We start from the raw sequence: 20,944 nt of genomic DNA, 5'->3' as shown, positions 1-20,944 counted from the left end.
ATGTATGCTAATGCGATTAGCATGAGATTGTAAGTAATGAGAATTTCCCAAGACATAGACATATCTGATATTGGCAGAAAGCTTAGCTTAGCTTAACAAGATTAACTGCACTATCCAATTTACAGTAGCTATTACAGTGAAAGAATACCATGCTATTATTTGAGGAGAGTGCACCGTTATGAACTTAATGTTAATAATAAACCAATTAGGCAGTCTTGATACAAAATTTAACAGAAATGCAATGGTTCATTGGATCAGTCTTCAACTTTGCACATACACTGCCATCTTGTGGCAAATCTAAATTGTGCCTGGGCTGGAATAATACATGACCTTTCTCTTGCATTTCAAACCATAATACAAATAAACAGTGTTATTTTGTACCAACTTTTACCAGATCTGTGTTATTCTCCTAGTTCATTTCCACATACTTCAAAGTGTTTCCTTTCAAATGGTATCAAGAATATGCATATCCTTGCTTCAGGTCCTGAGCTACAGGCAGTTAGATTTGGGTTTGTCATTTCAGGTAAAACTTTAAAGGGGCAGGATTATTTATACTGTATTGAGGGACATTGTGGTAAGTGTAGTAGGCAACACGTACAATCACTTAGCAAACCCAAATGTTTCAATTAATCTCATTTTCTGGCTGCATATATACTTCTACAAAATATTATACAAGTGTCTGTTTTCAGTGAGGCAGCATCGGCTTAAGTACAGAGTTATGGTTTAATTAAACATGTTTTATTTGATGTAAAATGATCTGCAGCCGACATTCATATACCATACCGCAAAATGTAATAGTATCACTGGCCTAAAAGCAAACTACACTGTGAATGAGCATAATTGACGGGCGGAAATGATATTTGAGATACCGACTCAACTAACAAATCTTTTTTACTAAGCATATCAGTGCATCTGCTACATTTCTGACATCTATAAACAATATCCTTCCTTTTCCAAAGATGTACTGTAATTTTCAATGACAAGTTAATGTTAACATGGTAAAACTGTACATAACATTTTAGATATGTCACCAAGGTGAGTACTATATCGCGCATATCACCTAAGGCAGGGGTGTCACTCATTCCATTGAGGGCTGCTGACATTTCCTTTACAACCAGGTGAGTGCAGTGCCTTACTAATAAGTAACCTTAATTCATCAATCAAGTACAAGGGAAGAGCGAAAACCCGCAGACACTCGGCCCTCTGTGGAATGAGTTTGACACGTGATCTAAAGCCTAAGCAACATTGTCATTTCAATGTATTCTTGTCTTGCTTTATAGTACAGTGATATTACACTACCTACACTATAGGCTAGCAATACACTTCCAATTTAAATCTTGAATGGTTGTATTGCATAGACATCTGCCTCATCTACAAATATATTGGATGTCTGTCATTTCAGAGGGCCTACAGATTTTTGCAGTTTTTCCCCCCCTTTCAATTAAGACCTCGACAATCGGTTGAGGGGAGTTCCTTACTAATTAGTGACCTTAATTCATCAATCAAGTACATGGGAGGAGCGAAAACCTGCAGCCACTTGGCCCTCCGTGGGATGAGTTTGCCGACCAACCATTTTAAGGATTTTCATTGGTTGTTAGATTGGGTAACTAAACTGGGAACTTGTTTTGTGCTTGCAAAAATTATTCCCTTTTTGAGAAATATTTTCCCTTTCACATACAAATGTTAAAGTTCTAAATGACAAGCTGTGAAAGCCAAGGTTAATATTATGACCCGATTTCTGGTAAAAATCAATCTTCGAGTCCAACAAAACATATAGCACACAAACAAGCACAATATAATAGATGATGACAGCGCAATCATTTTGATTCTTATTTGGAGAACAACTACAAAGACAAGGTGTCGAAAGCGTTCCACAGGGATCCTGGCACGTCTCCAACATGACAGCACAAGTTGGCTGCATTTTATTTGGGTGGTGGACCATTCTTGATACAAACGGGAAACTTGTGAAAAACCTAGCCGCGTTGCATTTCTTGACACAAACCGGTGCGTCTTGCACCTACCATACCCCGTTCAAAGGCACTGAAATCTTGTCTTGCTCATTCACCCCCTGACACACACACAATCCATGTCTCAAGGCTTATAAATCCTTCTTTAATCTGTCCCCCTCCCTTTCATACACTGAAGTAGATTTAACAAGTGACCTCCAATAAGGGTTCATAGCATTCACCTGGTCAACTCTGGACCTCAAAGCCAGTGCCACTGCATTTTTTTCATTGTTCCCCTTTAACCAGGGAGCGATTTTAGACCTGGGACACCAGGTGTGTGCAATTATTATCAGGTAGAACAGGAAATCCAGCAGGCTCTGGACCTCGTAGGGTAAGAGTTGAATATCCCTGGGCTATGTAATGGAAAGAGCAGGTGTCCTTAATGTTTTGTGTACTCTGTATGTTACATCTTCAGGCGTTGTAGGAAAGATGCAGTGTTAAAAACATCAGCCTAAGTTCCATTGCTATCGGGAAACCGGGACCTGGACTATCCAGTCCATACATTGACAATGATTCAAGAAGACACATTTCAAACCGTGAAGTTCTTAGGGACCAGCAGTTAATACCACTGACTTTGGAGACTAGATACAAGCCTGGGTTTATACACAACCCAGCGGAGGTGTATCTTTAGGGGTTGACAAAAAGTGACAAAGCCTTGGGTCTCGTGATTGCCCACAAACTGGCAGTTACCAGGTGTTCCCTGTAGCCGTCTCTCATATTCACTCTGTTCATCGAGTACAGGCAGGGTTCTGCAGCTGTCCCAATTAACATGTCCACAATCCACATAGAGAAGAGTGCAAACAGCACCATCTGATTCTCGATCAGCCAGCCAAATGTATTTTCTTTGTAGTCCATTTGAATAACAAGTACAAGGGAAGTTTGGTTGGAAGGGAGCTGGGTCTCCAAAAGGCAAGAGGACAGAAATGTAGTATTGCAGTAAAAATATCTGTAAAATCAGAGGTCTCTAAGTCTGATGTCCGGACACGAAACCGGCCTGGTTGCCACTGTTCAGGATGGACATGAGACGGTCTTCGTCCATGGAGCTGAAGACGTCCAGGTCGTCGAGGACGGCCGGCTGGCTGGAGTTGCCAGGAGAACTGTCGATCATGCCCTCGCTCTGGAGCAGGTTCACGATGCTGTTGGGGTAGTTCATCCAGGTGCTGCCGCCACAGCTGGTGTTGACCACAGGGTTGGTGGCAGGTAAGTGGCAGGGTGCCTGAGAGACCGACACCCTACTGTTCCCTGGCCTCTCTCCAGCCAGACCACTCTGGACCAGCATAGCCTGGAAGTCGTCAATGTTTATGTTATCTAGTGTCCCTGACTGGTGGACCTCAGAGAAGCTGGGGAACTCGGGTAGCTCCTCATCCACCATGGGGCCATCCACCCTGAACTGGGAATCCTGGACCCCGAAGGTAGAGGTGGGCTCTGGGGTAGCGGCTGCGCTCACTGGCTCCTGGGGACTATCGAAGGTGGAGAAGGTGAAGCCGTGGAGGTCCGACAGGTTGACGGTGGGGAAGGCCTGTGATGTGGCTGCAGATGCCTGGGGGTTGGTGAATCGGGCCACGGGGGTGGCTTTGTGTTGGGAGTCCAAGGTCAGGCTGTTGAGGAACTTCCAGGTCTCTGCTGGAGTGGAGGAGGAGGGCTCTGCTTTGGGCTGGGTTCGGAACAGCTGGCCAGGCTGGGGGCTATCATAGTGGGGCTGGGGCTTCACAGAGGTGGCACGAGGGGGCGCCACTGGGTTCACTGCAAGACACAAACAGTCAATACCACTGTCCCCTACCCAATGCTGTTGAATTTACAAATTAACTTAGGGTCCATAAACAGTTATCTATGTTAACTTCTGGCCACTGATGTTACATACAGAACACCCTTAACTGTATGAAGAAGAAACAGCTAAATAAGTAGGATGATTTACCAGGCTGGCTAGCTGCTGGCTTGGCGGCGACTGTTCTTCTGGCAGTGTTGAAAGGCCTCTCTGCTGGCATGGCCACTGGAATTCAAACATAAACCATCACACATTAACTCCCCCAAAACCATCAGATGACAGCCTAGTTCAGTGAGAGACATGGATCATTATAGACACCTACCTGATATGGACCCCAGCTTCAGATTCTGGAACATTCCCTCTGTCCGTTTTCGCTTCTCTATCAGTCTATATTCATCTGTATAGTGAAAAAAAAAAAATAATTAACTTGTGTGAGGTTTTGCATGACAACCTCACAGCACACAGGAGTGTCGCCAAAAGAAACCAAACGGGTCGTCATAGTAACGAAAAGGGAAGAGACCTGGGTCGGAGGGCAGGAATTGGAAGTCCATTGGCTCGCTGACCTCGCGGTCCGAGGGTCTGCGAAGCTGCATCTTCACTTTGATTGGCTCGGTCAAGTTGGTGTCATAGAAGGGCGGGGTACGGAACACGATGGCCACCTGCCTGTGCACGTCCGCCTGGGAGAAGGTGCCCTTCCCCTCCCACGAGTCCTGGAAGAACCGTACCTCGATGTCCTCTGTGGAGGGAACAAAGAGGGTGGAAGCGGGGATGGGAAGGAGGAGGTGAGTTTCTGGCTGGGAGAATTCCTTCAGCGCCAGTCTTGCTGACCTGGTAATATTTTGTAACAACATAATTGGTAGCCCACAGTTTCATGTAATACAGAGAGGAGATAATAGTCCCTTCGTTCTACGTTTGAACAATTAAGTGGGCTTATACGCAATACTATCAAATAAGTCTCAATTAGCTAAGTGGTTACCAGTAGGCTTATTCACAATGATTTCAAATGGGTGTCAGTTAAGTAAATAGTTACCAGTGGATTTATACACCCATGATTTCAAATGAGTGTCAATGAAGTAAGTGGTTACCAGTGGGCTTATACACCCATGATTTCAAATGAGTGTCAATGAAGTAAGTGGTTAACAGTGGGCTTATACACCCATGATTTCAAATGAGTGTCAATGAAGTAGGTGGTTACCAGTGGGCTTATACACCCATGATTTCAAATGAGTGTCAATGAAGTAAGTGGTTACCAGTGGGCTTATACACCATGATTTCAAATGGATGTCTGGCAAAGAGGAACTTCAAAAGAGTCCACACACTAACAGTTGAATGAAGGCAAAAAATAACTAACAGGCTCAACACAATAGCACCAACAACAATTGGAGTGTTTGTGTCAGACAAACCTTTTTGCACTTTGTCACAGAGTAAGAAGATCTCGTCGCCTCCTCTGCAGCTCCCAGAGTTTCTGTTCACTCGACAGATCTTCAATTCTGCTGTGTTTGGTGCTCCTGTGAGAGAGAGATGGGAGTGAAGGAGCGTTAAAGGGCCACAGCACCTGTCTAGTTCATGTTTATAAATGAGTGAAACTGACAGAGTAAACAGTGGAACAGGAACAGCCTGGGCAGAACAGTGACAGATGAGGGAGCTCGTGTGTACTCAGTGAGTGTGTGTGTGTGGCAGACTCACTATTGTCGTAGATGGGCTGAGACACCACGGGCTCCAGAGGGTGAAGTTCACCGGTAGGTAGAGTGATCGAGGCCTGGAAACAAAGCCTCACTGCATTCAGGTCAAACTCCTCCTCCCACACTTTCGCCTCGGGAACTACCGCCAAAACACAACACAGTCAGTCACAAAGCCAAAGGGTGTGGCATCTGGGATTGGCTATCTGGCATTGACAAGTGATAAAACAAAAATTGATAGTTACATATCGCAATAATATTTTTCTCATGCTACAGCAAACATAGTGAGCAATATGTTTGTAACATCAAATTGCAATAAAATCGCAGTATCAAACGCAAAACATATCGTATCGGCACATAAGTATTGTGATTGTATGAGGTCATCTGGCAATTCTCTGGCAATTCCCAGCGCTAGCATTGACTATATCGTGTCATGGTCACAGAGGACAAATACATTACTATTCACACAATATTATTGGATTAAACCAAGGTTAACAAAACATGAAAATGAGATTGGATGAGTTAATATGTGCATAACAGTCAACACCGACTGTGTGTGTGTGTCTGTCTGTACTCACTGTTGAAGGGGTTGTTTTGGGTCTGCAGTCTACAGGAAACTGCTTCGTTCACATCCTTTTTCTTCACACACTGAATGCCCAGGTTCTGAAAACTGAGATCAGACAGTGAGAGGAGTCAGAGTGAACGTGTGTGAAACTGAGATAGAGATCGACCACGAGGGTGCTTCATTCAACCACGCTCTAGTTCCTAGTCTTTAAAAAATCATGACTATGTGAAACAACTTTTCCTGACCTAAATGGTCATATAAATGATTAACTGGTAATCTTTTGGTCATCCAAGTATGTCTTCTATCACACTCACACACAGTCTGACCTGTGTACTCGTCTCTCCTGCAAGTCTGCCTCATAGTAGCCATGTTTGCAGTCTTTCCCCACCAGCTCGTGCGGGTGGGGCTTGTGAGGCGGGTTCTTGGTCACCAAGGAGACACGGACACGCAGGGGACCATTGTAGTTGTGCACCTGCATGGGAGCAAACCAGGTTAGCAGGATGTGTGCCATCACCTGCCACAAAATCTCCACCACTTCCTTTCCTATGTCATAAAGCAAGGTGGGTCATGTCTAGATGGGATACAGCTTCTGTCAAATTTTTTTACATTTTAGCTAACCCTAACCCTTTTCCTAACCTTAACTTGACACATTAATTAACCTAACCTGCTGTGTAAGGTATCCTAAACCTGCTTAAAAAAAAAGTCAATTTTAACAAAAGCTAAAGACTAAACCCCTGTTGTGTAGTAGTAAAATAGACAGCTATGATTATAACTAGACAAAATGGCTAATTTGCATAACACATTGTATAATCATTTGTCCAACTACAGTATATTAGAATATATGGTGAACGTAGCCATGGTTTTGAAGGTCTCTGAACGTCTCAATAAGCCACAGTGCAAATAAAGCATGGCCCCTTAATACATAGTTCGCTCAGTGTGACAATTATGTGTAATTTAAGGGTGGCCTAACCTTGATGGCGGGGTGTGTCTTGGTGGTATCGTTGCTCTTCTCTCCCGGGATGCTGCCCGCCGAGCGTCCCTCACACTTGTACCTGAACCTCATGCCTCTCGGCTTGGGCTGTTCAATGATCTCTATGAAAGAATTCCCTGCAGAGAGAGAGAGAAGTACACTGACCTTCATTCCAATGGGATCTCATTACTATCTCAATGTAACTGATTGGCACACATTCGCAATCAATGTCTCAATTGTCTGAAGGCTTCAAATCCTTATTTAACATATCTCCTCCCCTTCGTGTACACTGATTGAAGTTGATTTCGGTGTATTCATGGATGCCAAGTGAAGACGGGCTTTTGTCTCTGTGTTTCATCATTTTCCTTCAATTCGCAGGGGGCTGAATGGATCTCGCCGGAGAAAGCATCCGAGCGGGCAAAACAGCACCCCCCTGTCTCTGTATGTGTAGGCCATCTATATGATGCTGTCTGGTCAAAAAGAGTATGACATTGCTGCCACCCGTAGCATTGAATATAAGGGAAGCTAGCGAGCATTTGGCCTCCCTTGATGAATAAAAAAGTATTAAATAATAGCCATTCAGCGTTGAACTAAACTGAGTGAGCTCAACTGTGAATCTATTGCCGGCTCCTGTTGGATTATTAAACCATTGTTAATTTGACGTTGTCTGCATCTGGGTCTTACCTTCATACCTGATAGAAAGGGATTTGGACATGTGGTTTTACTTAATTCTCCATATTGGCCAATGATTATAACGGCAATTCTGATCCAGCCATAAATTCATACATTGTGCCCCTGTCCTGAGACGATGGAAGTTCAATATGTAGCTAGATGTAGAAGGCTAATGTTAACTAGCTAATGTTGCCCATTAAAGGAAGTTAGGCTAGCGAGCAAACATTTTAGCAAGGTAGCCTACGACAACAAAAAAATGTAAGAGTGAAGTGTACTGTTTCACAGAGTCATATACCTTTTTGTCAACATGAAAAGAGTGGAGGATGGCATTGGCATTTCTCAACAAGTAGGGTGAGTCAACATGTTTTTTCTACTTGCACGAACACACACACAGAAATCAGATCCATGGACAGCCACATCATATTTTGCTTACTTTGATTAGATTAAATAGTTTTTGGTATCTTACCACTGTACTGGACTAAGCATAACTGATTTTATGATGATGAAATGGTGCTGGAATAGTGGAGGCAGCTTTTGCTTCTTTGCAACTTGTGGTAACTCTCTGTGGTTCTAAATCAGTAGTTGTATAGTAGTCTGAAAATGTTGGAAACATGAACTTGCTTGACCACGCTGTAGGTCATGTTACTGTTGCTCTCTGGTTATGTGATGAAACAAAAACATTTCTGGCTTGGCTTCCCCAGTGATTTTACCCAATGTTTTCATCTACTGGTGGATTTAACAGGAGACATCAATAAGGTAATCATACAGTACCAGTCAAAAGTTTGGAATCACCTACTCATTCCAGAGTTGATTTATTTTGACTATTTTCTACATTGTAAAATAATAGTGAAGACATCAAAACTATGAAATAACATGCAGAATCATGTAGTAACCAAATAAGTGGTAAACAAATAAAAATATATTTATATTTGAGATTCTTCAAAGTAGTCACCCTTTGCCTTGACAGATTTGCACATTCTTGGCATTCTCTCAACCAGCTTCATGAGGTAGTCACCTGGAATGCATTTCAATTAACCTCTTGAAACTCCCCATCCCGGATCCGGGATTGTGACTAAGCCTCAGGCTCATTAGCATAACGCAACGTTAACGATTTCTGAAAATCGCAAATAAAATTAAAATAATGCGTTTGCTCTCAAGCTTAGCCTTTTCTTAACAACACTGTCATCTCAGATTTTCAAAATATGCTTTTGAACCATAGAAATGGACTAATTTGTGTAAGAGTATGCAAAGCTAGCATAGCATTTTGTGTAGCATGTAGCACGCAACATTTTCACAAAAGCCAGATAACCAAATAAATAAAATCATTTACCTTTGAAGAGCTTCTGATGTTTTCAATGAGGAGACTCCCAGCCACATACCAGATGCGCAGTGTTTCCTGAAAGCGTCTGTGTGTAGGAGAAATCGTTCCGTTTTCTACATTACGCCTGGCTACCGAAACGAACCGAAAATGCAGTCACCTACAACGTGAAACTTTTTCCGGATTAACTACATAATATCGACCGAAACATGGCAAACGTTGTTTGGAATCAATCCTCAAGGTGTTTTTTCACATATCTCTTCATTGACATGCAGTTCGTGGAAGCTTGCTTCCCTCTCTGTGTCCCATGGAAAAATACTGGCAGGTGACTTTTGCGCACCAATTTCGGCGCAGGACACCGGGCGGACACGTGGTAAATGTGGTCTCTTATGGTCAATCTTCCAATGATCTGCCTACAAATACGTCACAATGCTGCAGACACCTTGGGGAAACGACAGAAAGGGCAGACTCATTCCTCTTGCGTTCACAGCCATATAAGGAGATCATGAAAGACAGAGCCTCAAAAATCCTTGTCATTTCCTGGATGCCATGTCATCTTGGTTTTGCCTGAAGCTCACGTTAAAGGGCACGCACAGAGAAGATATTTGTATTTCTGGACACGTCAGAGTGTTTTCTTTCGAACAGTAGCAATTATATGCATAGTCGAGCATCTTTTTGTGACAAAATATCTTGTTTAAAACGGGAACGTTTTTCTTCCAAAAATGAAATAGCGCCACCATAGGTGTAAGAGGTTAACAGGTGTGCCTTGTTAATTTGCGGAATTTCTTTCCTTCTTAATGCGTTTGAGCCAATCAGTTGTGTTGTGACAAGGCAGGGGTGGTATACAGAAGATAGCCCTATTTGGTAAAAGACAAAGTCTATATTATGGCAAGAACAGCTCAAATAAGTAATTAGAAACAACAGTTCATCATTACTTTAAGACATGAAGGTCAGTCAATACGGAACATTTCAAGAACTTTAAAAGTTTCTTCAAGTGCAGTCGCAAAAACCATCAAGCGCTATGATGAAACTGGCTCTCATGAGGACAACCACAGGAAAGGAAGACCCAGAGTTACCTCTGCTGCAGAGGATAAGTTCATTAGAGTTACCAGCCTCAGAAATCATCAAAGTTCAGAGGAGACTGCGTGAATCAAGCCTTCATGATCGAATTGCTTCAAAGAAACCACTACTAAATGGCACCCCCTTACAATTTCTGGTTGCGACAACCAATCATATTGCCGTCTGCAACCAAGAAGTAACCAAGAATTGCACTGCCCAAACAATCCGAGACGCCAGTGCAACCAAGAAGTAGCCAAGATTTGCACTGCCCAATCAATCCGAGACGCCAGTGCAACCAAGAAGTAACCAAGAATTGACCAATGAGGATAGAGCTATGGCAGGACCATGGAAAAATATATTTCCTCTCAGGTCATTTTGTTTGAGTTATCTTAAGTAATATTAGCTACAACTTTTCATCATCATCATCAATTGGAATATCTAGCTGGTAAAAATATCTAGCTGGTTAAACCGTTAGCACGGTTAACAAGATTTACAGTGTAGTTACATTAATGCTATCTAACTAGTTAGTAAACTGGTGTTTTGACACTGGCACAGTTTATCTAAGTAACGTAGCTAGCTTAATGTCCGATGACTCTGACCATCAAAATAGTCTTAACCCCACTAACGTTATTTCCATACTTATCTGGAGCTATTATTTTCTTATTACCGTAGCTAGCTATCTAAACAGTGTGATTTTTATAGCTAGTAGTTGTCTTTTTTCACTCAACTCAGCATCAGCAAACCACTCTTTTTCTCTTTTAATTCATTTTGCAAAATTGGACTAGACATAGCTATAGGGCAAACACTGTCTTGATATCAAATAGGCTAGTGTCATCATGTTAATTATGAATTAAAAGGCACAAGTGATATCCTATGCACTTGCATTTGTTTGTGGTAGAATTGTGCTTTAGCAAGTAGCTAGAGATGACAACAACATAGGTTGCTAGAGTGAAGGTCATCAGTTGGAACAAATTGTTCCTTACACTGTTCCACGCAAATACACTCGTCAAATCAAATTTTATTTGTCACATGCACTGAATACAACAGGTATTCAGACCTGACAGTGAAATGCTTACTTACGAGCCCTTAACCAACGATGCAGTTCAAGAAAATACCTTTAAAAAAAAGTTTACAAATAAGAAAAACAAATATTTCAAGAGCAGCGGTAAATAACAATAGTGGGGCTATATACAGAGGGTACAGGTACAGAGTCAATGTGCGGGGGCACCGGTGTCGAGGTAATTGAGATAATTATGTACATGCAGGTAGGGTTGTTAAAGTGGCTATGCATAGATAATAAGAGAGAGTAGCAGCAGCGTGGGGGGTGCAAATAGTCTGGGTAGCCATTTGATTAGCTGTTCAGGAGTCTTATGGCTTGGGGTTAAAAGCTGGTTAGAAGCCTCTTGGACCTAGACTTGGCACTCCGGTACCGCTTGCCTTGTGGTAGCAGAAAGAACAGTCTATGACTAGGGTGGCTGGAGTCTTTGACGATTTTTAGGGCCTTCCTCTGACACCGCATGGTATAGAGGTCCTGGATGGCAGGAAGCTTGGCCCCTGTGATGTACTGGGTCATACGCACTACCCTCTGTAGTGCCTTACGGTTGGAGGCCGAGCAGTTGCCATACCAGGCAGTGATGCAACCCATCAGGATGCTCTCCATCAGGATGCTCTCGATTGTGCAGCTGTAAAATCGTTTGAGGATCTGAGGACCTATGCCAAATCTTTTCAGTCTCCTGAGGGGGAATAGGTTTTGTCGTGCCCTCTTCACGACTGTCTTGGTGTGATTGGACCATGTTAGTTTGTTGTTGATGTGGACGCCAAGGAACTTGAAGCTCTCAACCTGCTCCACTACAGCCCCATCGATGAGAATGGGGGTGCGCTCGGTCCTCTTTTTCCTGTAGTCCACAATCAATTCCTTTGTCTTGATCACGTTGATGGAGAGGTGGTTGTCCTTGCACCACATGGTCAGGTCTCTGACCTCCTCCCTATAGACTATCTCATCGTTGTCGGTGATCAGGTCTACCACTGTTGTGTGGTGTCGGAGTTGAGCCTGGCCATGCAGTCATGAGTGAACAGGGAGTACAGGAGGGGATTGAGCACGCACCCCTGAGGTGCCCCCGTGTTGAGGATCTACGTCGCAGATGTGTGGTTACCTACCCTCACCACCTGGGGGTGGCCCGTCAGGAAGTCTAGGATCCAGTTGCAGAGGGAGCTGTTTAGTTCCATGGTCCTCAGCTTAGTGATGAGTTTTGATGGCACTATGGTGTTGAACGCTGAGCTGTAGTCAATGAATAGCATTCTCACATAGGTGTTCCTTTTATCCAGGTGGGAAAGGGCAGTGTGGAGTGCAATAGAGATTGCATCATCTGTGGATCTGTTGGTGCGGTATGCAAATTGGAGTGGGTCTAAGGTTTCTGCGATAATGGTGTTGATGCAAACCATGACCAGCCTTTCAAAGCATTACATGGCTACAGATGTGAGTGCTGCGGGTTGGTAGTCATTTAGGCAGGTTACCTTAGTGTTCGTGGGCACAGGTACTATGGTGGTCTGCTTGAAAAATGTTGGTATTACAGACTCAGACAGGGAGAGGTTGAAAATGTAAGTGAAGACACTTGCCAGTTGGTCAGCGCATGCTCGGAGTACATGTCCTGGTAATCCGTCTGACCCAGCGGCCTTGTAAATGTTGACCTGTTTAAAGGTCTTACTCACATCGGCTGCGGAGAGCATGATCACACAGTCATCTGGACCAGTTGACGCTCTCATGCATGTCTCAGTGTTACTTGCCCCGAAGCGAACATATATGTTATTTAGCTCGTCTGGTAGGCTCGTATCACTGGGCAGCTCGCAACTGTGCTTCCCTTTGTAGTCTGTAATAGTTTGCAAGCCCTGCCACATCCAACGAGCGACAGAGCCGGTGTAGTACAATTCAATCTTAGTCCTGTATTGACGCTTTGTCTGTTTGATGGTTTGTCGGAGGGCATAGCAGGATTTCTTATAAGCTTCCGGGTTACAGTCCCTCTCCTCAAAAGTGGCAGCTCTACCCTTTAGCTCAGTGCAAATGTTGCCTGTAATCCGTGAGTTCTGGTTGGGGTATGTACGTACAGTCACTGTGGGGACGACGTCCACTTATTGATAAAGCCAGTGACTGATGTGGTGTACTCCTCAATGCCATCGGTAGAATCCCGGAACATATTCCAGTCTGTGCTAGCAAAAAAGTCCTGTAGTTTAGCATCTGCTTCATCTGACCACTTTTTTATAGACCAAGTCAGTGGTGCTTCCTGCTTTAATGTTTGCTTGTAAGCAGGAATCAGGAGGATAGAGTTATGGTCAGATTTGCCAAATGGAGGACGAGGGAGAGCTTTGTACGCCTCTGTGTGTGGAGTAGAGATGGTATAGAACTTTTTTACCTCTGGTTGCACATTTAACATGTTGATAGAAATTCGGTAAAACTGATTTAAGTTTCCCTGCATTAAAGTCACCGGCCACTAGGAGCGCCGCCCCTAGATGAGCGGTTTCCTGTCTGCTTGTGGCGGAATACAGCTAATTTAGTGTGGTTTTAGTTCCAACCTCGCTCTGTGGTGGTATATAGACAGCTACGAAAAAAACTGATGAAAACTCTGGGTAAATAGTGAGGTCTGCAGCTTATCATAAGATACTCCAACTCAGGCGAGCAAAACTTTGAGACTTCCTTAGATATCGTCCACCAACTGTTGTTTACATAAATGCATAGGCCCCTGCCCCGTGTCTTACCAGAGGCTGCTGTTCTGTCTCGCCGATAAAGTGTATAACCCGCCAGCTCTATGTTCTTAATGTTGTCGTTGATCCACGACTCTGTGAAGCATAAAATATTGCCGTTTTTAAGTCCCGTTGGTAGGATATACGTGCTTTCAGTTCATCACATTTATTTTCTAGCGATTGAACTTTAGTTAGCAGATTAGCCACCCGTCGACTGGTCCTCACAAGGCACCCTGATCTTTTGCCTCGAAATATACGTTTCCTTCTCCAGCGAGTCATGGGGATCGGGCCTGGTCGGGTGTCAACAGTATATCCCTCGCGTCAAACTCATTGAAGAAAAACTCTTCGTCCAGTTTGAGGTGAACAATCCCAGTTCTGATGTTTAGAAGTTATTTTTGGTCATAGGAGACGGTAGCAGCAACGTTATGTACAAAACAAGTTACAAACAACGCGAAAAAAACGAACAAAATAGCATGATTGGTTGAGGGCCGATAAAATGGCAGCCCTACCCACCGGCGCCATCATCTTGACTGGTAATGGCAACATAATGCAATTAATAATCTAATGCAGCATTTCTATTTCATACAAACAGCAACACATTTCCCTTTGTGAAATGTTATTATAGGATTATTCCATACTCAATCCTGTGTATTCTCAAATATTTATGTTTTTTATTTTATTTCGTGGAACTGCTAGGTTTGGAGTACCTCTTTGATCAAACTGGTTTGGTGCTGCAGGATTACAAGGCTGCCATTGAGGAACTGGAAACAGGTGATCCTGATGTCCAAGAGGAGGATGATGAGGGCTTTGTGGAGCTTGTGGAAATTCAGGACCTGACAGTTCCAGTGGTGGAGATAGCCCTGCCTCTTGTTGGCACCTGTCGCCCTACTGTCACCCCCACTAGCAGCATCCAGTCCCCAGCTGCATCAGTCAGTCCCCTGTTCTCCACTCCTATTCGGGTTAACATTACTCCTTAGTCCAGGACCATAAATGTTATTTTTAAAGTGTGAATTGACTCTGGCAGGCAAAACAGCCAAATACACCTTCTGAACGTGAATCGATTCTCAATTCCGGTATGGGTTTAGAAACATAAAACACAGCAAAATAATGTTTTGTGACAACATGTTGCGGTGCCCTTCTTCAGTTTACACATAGGTGTTAGGAGACACAGATAGCTTTTTAGCACAGGTAGGCGACTCTGAAAACACGCGCTGTAACATGGAGATATGGCCGTGTGGTAAGATAACATTAACCCTATAAAGGTGTGTATAATTTTAACCTTTTGTTTAGAGAGTCTGGGCTCTAAACAAAACTCCCCCGTAGAGAAGACGCCTTCATCCAATGACTCTTATGTGTGATGTAATGAAGCGAGAGTCATGGTCAACAGGCTATCTCAGGAGAAGCAAAGAGTTGGAATACAAACTAAATATACAGTGAGTTCCAAAAGTATAGGGATAGTGAAATATTTGGTTGTTTTGGCTCTGTACTCCAGCACTTTGGGTTTGAAATGATACAAAGTGCAGACTGTCAGCTTTAATTTGAGGGTATTTTCATCCATTTACAGCACTTTTTATTACAGCACTTTATGTACATAGTCCTCCCTATTTAAAGAGGAGCTCCTTACGGGCTGGGCATTCTGATGGAGCCAGCGATCAGTCGCTCTCCGTTTTCAGTTCATTATATATAATTGTAATTATTTGTGTTCAACTGTTTGTCCCTCTGTGGTGTTTATTTAACTGTTTAAACAGCATAATTTGTCATTGATGTTTTTCTCAACAGTGTTATCTCCTTCCTCTTAATTCATTCTGAGCACAAAACCCCTTGGCTGAATTCTGTAATTACATTTTGATCCAAGTGTCAGTCTTTGAATGCTCCATTGTATATACTATTTAATGTTCCTGCTTGTGTGCCTTGTGCACTGATTTCAAACAATTAGAATATATTTGTCATTCTCACGTTTCCTCCAATTCTGTGTCTTGAATTACTTTCTTGATTTACAATCAAAACAATTTAGCCAACATTACGTGTTCAATGTGAACTTGATATTAAATGTAAAGATTAAGCCATTTCTCTTTTTTGAGATAAACAAGATTTAACTCCTGTGGTGTTTAGGCTTAACATATTTAGGCTCCCCTTCTTTAAGTTTGAATCCTGTAGAGGGTGAGCGGTTTGACAAAAAGAGACTGGTTTTCATAAGGAAACCTTATGGGTGATGATGACAGATTTACGGGCTGAGAGGAACAATGATTGTCGGATGATGCTTTTCTCCTCTCAGATTGTCACGGTAAGAAAAATAAAGCATTAAAAAACAATTAAAAGCTAAATACAGCAGCCGTGTCGGGGTTCGATACAGGGTCGACATCGGCTAGTATGTTCAGATTTTTGGTTCCAACCACCATGTCTTTGTGAGATGCAGAGTAGGTGAACGGATGATTTCTGCATGTGTGGTTCCCACCATGAAGCATAGAGGAGGTGTGATGGTGTGGGGGTGCTTTGCTGGTGACACTATCGGTGATTTTTTAGAATTCAATGCACACTTAACCAGCATGGTTACAGCTGAGCGCAAACCAGATAGGATATCATTTGTTTTTCAACAGGACAATGACACAACACCCCTCCAGGCTGTGTAAGGGGTATTTGACCAAGAAGGAGAGTGATGGAGTGCTGCATCAGATAACCTGGCCTCCACAATCACCCAACCTCAACCCAATTGAGATGGTTTGGGTTGAGTTGGACTGCAGAATGAAGGAAAAGCAGCCAACAAGTGCTTAGCATATGTGGGAACTCCTTCTAGACTGTTGGAAAAGCATTCCAGGAGAAGCTGGTTGAGAGAATACCAAGAGTGTGCACAGCTGTCATCAAGGCAAAGGGTGGCTACTTAGAAGAATCTCAAATATAAAATATATTTTGATTTGTTTAACACTTATTTGTTTACTACATGATTCCATGTGTGTATAAAGAAAAACCCTTGAATGAGTAGGTATGTTCAATCTTTTGACGAGTACTGTAGCTTTCACCTGGATTCACCTGGTCAGTCTATGTCATGGAAAGAGCTGTGTATGTACATCAGTATGTGTTTCAAAATAAAGCTGATGCTTCACGTGAATACAGTCATGGTAACGGAGAAGCCATAAGGTGAACAGAGACAAACAGAAAACAGGTCAACAGCGTGATATAACTCTCCTTACCTTGGTTCAAAGGGGGCTGTCCCCATCCGTACATTCCTACAGAGATGGAAGAAATTGACACAAAAAAAAAACATTTACTAGAACAAATAAATCAGTAAGATACAACTATCAACCAAAATCCACAACCCATAATTCCCCTCAACTATTCTCAGATGAGAAAAGGCAGACAAGAACTGCTAACGTTGAAGATCACAACAGCTTCGTGGTACAAATTCAGCTCCTCCATAAGCAGAAGGGTGTTAACTAAAAGTAGAAGTTAAAGGGGGAAGTTCACCCTCAACTCCTACCCTATGAGGTCTGGAGTTTGCTGGTTTTCTGTTCTACCTGATAATTAATTGCTCCCACCTGGTGTCCCAGGTCTAAATCGGTCCCTGGTTAGAGGGGAACAATGAACAAATGCAGTGGAACTGACTTTGAGGTCCAGAGTTGAGTTTGAGGGCCCTGGACCCCTCAAAAACCAAAACGTGCACCCCTTGGGGTCCTGAGGACAGAGTTTGGGAACCCTGATTTAGATGTAGATTATAAGAGAATTCTACCCCCTATTTTCGCATTGAAATCCAGGAAGTAGATTAATGTGTTCCGCAAGTCGGGTCGTCACTGGTTACCACAGCCACAAAGTCTTAAAACCTGCCTATCTCTACAATTTCTCTTCTTAAAATGTGATTGTAATTATAACCTTACCCTTAAAAGTAGCATTTTTATATAAAAATACAGAAAACTAAATACTCAAGCAATGGACCTACAAACTGTCTGGGGCGATGACAATGGCTAGGCAAGTGTTATAAACGGCCTAGGAGTGTTTTGGGGTGAACTCCCCCTTAAATATAACTTTTTATTTAACCTTTATTTAACTAGGCAAGTCAGGTTAAGAACAAATTCTTATTTACAACGACGGCCTAGGAACAGTGGGTTAACTGCCTTGTTCAGGGGAAAAACGACAGATTTTTACCTTGTCAGCTCGGGATTCAATCCAGCAAAATGCTCTAACCACTAGGCTACCTGCTGCCCCAAATAGCTGGAATGCAAAGCTAAATGCATTGAAAACAAAGGAGGTTCCTCTAAAACACAATAGCAGGCAAGGTATAACGGCTCATAATGTCTGAGTGAACTGCAGATGAATAAAGTAAACACAGAATATAAAGATTGTCAGATTACCGGTATTTTTACCACCTGACAACACTTCTATTGTGTCTGAAATAGTTCAATAGTGCAGTCGGTTTATAGAACACATCAAAAATACAGACGTTTTCTAGTTCATGGCCATTCATGTTCATGACCATAGACTTGATAGTCTATGGTCGATTCTGCATCAACTGGGTAGACAAGATTGATTAAACACGGTGTTTGACCATGGATTGAGTTGAGTGTTATTACATGACATTAACATTTTTAGAAAGCTTTCAAAAACTCCCTTGTGTTGTAGCTTTGATGATTGTATAGTTAACTTTGACAATGATGTTCAACACCTGATAAAACAGTATATAACTCGATTTTCAGACTCATGTTTAAACCCATGTAAATAATGCAGCAGGAACGAATACATGTTTAACTTAGGCTATATTGACAAGAGGTTGATTAATTAGTGAAAGTGGGTGCTCATCAAATCAAATGTGTTTATAAAGCCCTTTTTACATCAGCAGATGTCACAACGCGCTTATACAGAAACCCAGCCTAAAACCCCAAACAGCAAGCAATGCAGAAGCCCACTGTTACCAAACTAAGTCCATCTTCAAAGCGAAAGTAACGCCCTGGCGATGCAGTTCACAAACCCAGTGCCTTTATTATTTCAATGTGCCATCACCGACTGTCCCACAATAACGTTTGCTTTTTATGAGGGGCAAATGTGTGTGAGACGCGCCTTGCGCATGTGTGTTGTCCATTCCTCAGTGTTGTTGTAGCACTGATTTGGCTACAAAGTATCCCGCTTGTTGACGTTCGACCTTCAAGCCCATTAGGTACAATGTAACTTTGAGTCACATTGTTGTTGCGTTGCTTTATTAACCTGTTATTAACCTATCGGTGCAAAACCCTCGCTATGACGACGTATAACGATTTCCTAAATGTCATACATTGTAAACATTTAGGCATTAAACATACAGCTACATCTATCAAATAGACATATGCAATGTTGTGTAAACACTATGACGTCATTTTTGGGACATTGTCCCCTTAATAATTAGGCTAAGCGTCAACAAAGTTGTATAATTGGTCAAAAAAGTGAAATATCTCCCTTCGGCTAAAGTCAAATATATCGGAGAACCGCGTAGCCTAGGCCTCCTGTCGCACTACCCTAGTGTTGGGATAAAAAAGGCATCCATAATATGCATAGGCTACTGATAGCCTATACAGATTCAATGTCACGAAGGATCACGTTCTACTATATATGATGTAAAATAATACATCTATAATAGATGTGGGCCTATCTCAAACCATGTCCAACTTCCTAGTAGGCGACAGTGCAGGCAAGTCGCGGACAGTGATCTCCATTATGTGGTATTGACTCCTCCTGCGGTAGTACAAAACCAATGGAATCGGGGCTTCCCCCTTGTGCGCAAACAAGTTGCTAAGCTTCACACGAGACTCGAACATGCATTTACTTTGAGGATCAGTTTGTAAACAAACTTACCATCCATTTCCGAATTCTACTTCTGCCACGTTGGTTATTGGAATAGCCTTTCCCCTAGGGTGTTTGTCCCTTGAAAACAGGTAAATTTGTAAACTTGTCGTGACAGATCGCTCTTTAGCCACCTCCGCCTTGAAGTCTCCAATGCAACTTGCCACCACCCTCTAAAATGGGGCGGAAATACCCAGATGACGTAAAGGAACAGAAAATGTATATTGGTTTCGTACAGTCATAACACATTTAAAGTTAAATACACAAGGACCGACTGTGAGATTGAGTGCAATTTAACTACGTCTTTGTAGCCACTATGTTGCACAAATTTGACAATAAAGTAGGCATATCAACAATATTTCTATTCTGTTGATATGTTCAAACTGAGTCAATGGAGAATAAATATTTCAACATAGTAAAATATAATGGTTTGGTATCCTGTCTTGTAAAGTCCAGTTGTTCCCAAACTGTGCGGAGCATCCAGAGAGGAGGCGCAAATATAACACATATACACAGTACCAGTCAAAAGTTTGGACACACCAACTCATTCCAGGGATTTTCTTTATTTTCACTATTTTCTACATTGTAGAATAATAGTGAAGACATCAAAACTATGAAGTAACACATATGGAATCATGTAGTAACCAAAAAAGTGTTAAACAAATCTAAATATATTTTATATTTGAGATTCTTCAAAGTAGTCACCCTTTGCCTTGATGGCAGCTTTGCACATGCTTGGCATTCTCTCAACCAGCTTCATGAGGTATTCACCTGGAATGCATTTCAATTAACAGGGGTGCCTTGTTAAAAGTTCATTTGTGGAATTTCTTTCCTTCTTAATGAGTTTGAGCCAATCAGTTGTGTTGTGACATGGTAGAGGTGGTATACAGAAGATAACCCTATTTAGTAAATTACCAAGTCTACATTATGGCAAAAACAGCTCAAATAAGCAAACAGAAATGACAGTCCATCATTACTTTAAGACATAACGGTCAGTCTTTGAAAGTTTATTCAAGTGAAATCGCACTATGATGAAACTGGCTTTCATGAGGACCGCCACAGGAAAGGAAGACCCAGAGTTACATCTCCTGCAGACACATCTCAACATCAATTGTTCAGAGGAGACTGCGTGAATCAGGCCTTCATGGTTGAATTGCTGCAAGGAAACCACTACTAAAGGACACCAATATGAATACGAGACTGGCTTGGGCCATGAAACACAAGCAATGGACATTAGACCGGTGGAAATCTGTCCTTTGGTCTGATGAGTCCAAATTTGAGATTTTTGGTTCCAATTGCAGTGTCATTGTGAGATGCAGAGTAGGTGAACGGATGATCTCTGCATGTGTGGTTCTCACCGTGAAACATGGAGG

The 20,944-nt window shown here is 42.5% G+C and overlaps 1 protein-coding gene across 1 annotated transcript; it reads right to left on the bottom strand.

Annotated features, from left to right (window-relative positions):
• Positions 1-210: 210 nt before the first annotated feature.
• LOC135516396 (putative transcription factor p65 homolog) lies at positions 211-19,737 on the bottom strand. Its single transcript, XM_064940672.1, has 11 exons — positions 19,584-19,737; positions 16,958-16,993; positions 6,986-7,122; positions 6,342-6,487; positions 6,029-6,120; positions 5,458-5,592; positions 5,175-5,279; positions 4,292-4,507; positions 4,094-4,168; positions 3,922-3,996; positions 211-3,749 (listed from the first exon to the last, which is right to left on the bottom strand). The coding sequence occupies exons 1-11, from the start codon at positions 19,588-19,590 to the stop codon at positions 2,971-2,973; spliced, it is 1,803 nt and encodes a 600-aa protein (XP_064796744.1). The 5' UTR covers positions 19,591-19,737; the 3' UTR covers positions 211-2,970.
• Between the last annotated feature and the right edge of the window lie 1,207 nt (positions 19,738-20,944).

Source organism: Oncorhynchus masou, chromosome 27, assembly GCF_036934945.1.
Source record: "Oncorhynchus masou masou isolate Uvic2021 chromosome 27, UVic_Omas_1.1, whole genome shotgun sequence".
Classification (NCBI taxonomy): Eukaryota; Metazoa; Chordata; class Actinopteri; order Salmoniformes; family Salmonidae; genus Oncorhynchus; species Oncorhynchus masou.
This window is presented reverse-complemented; position numbering and strand designations above follow the sequence as displayed.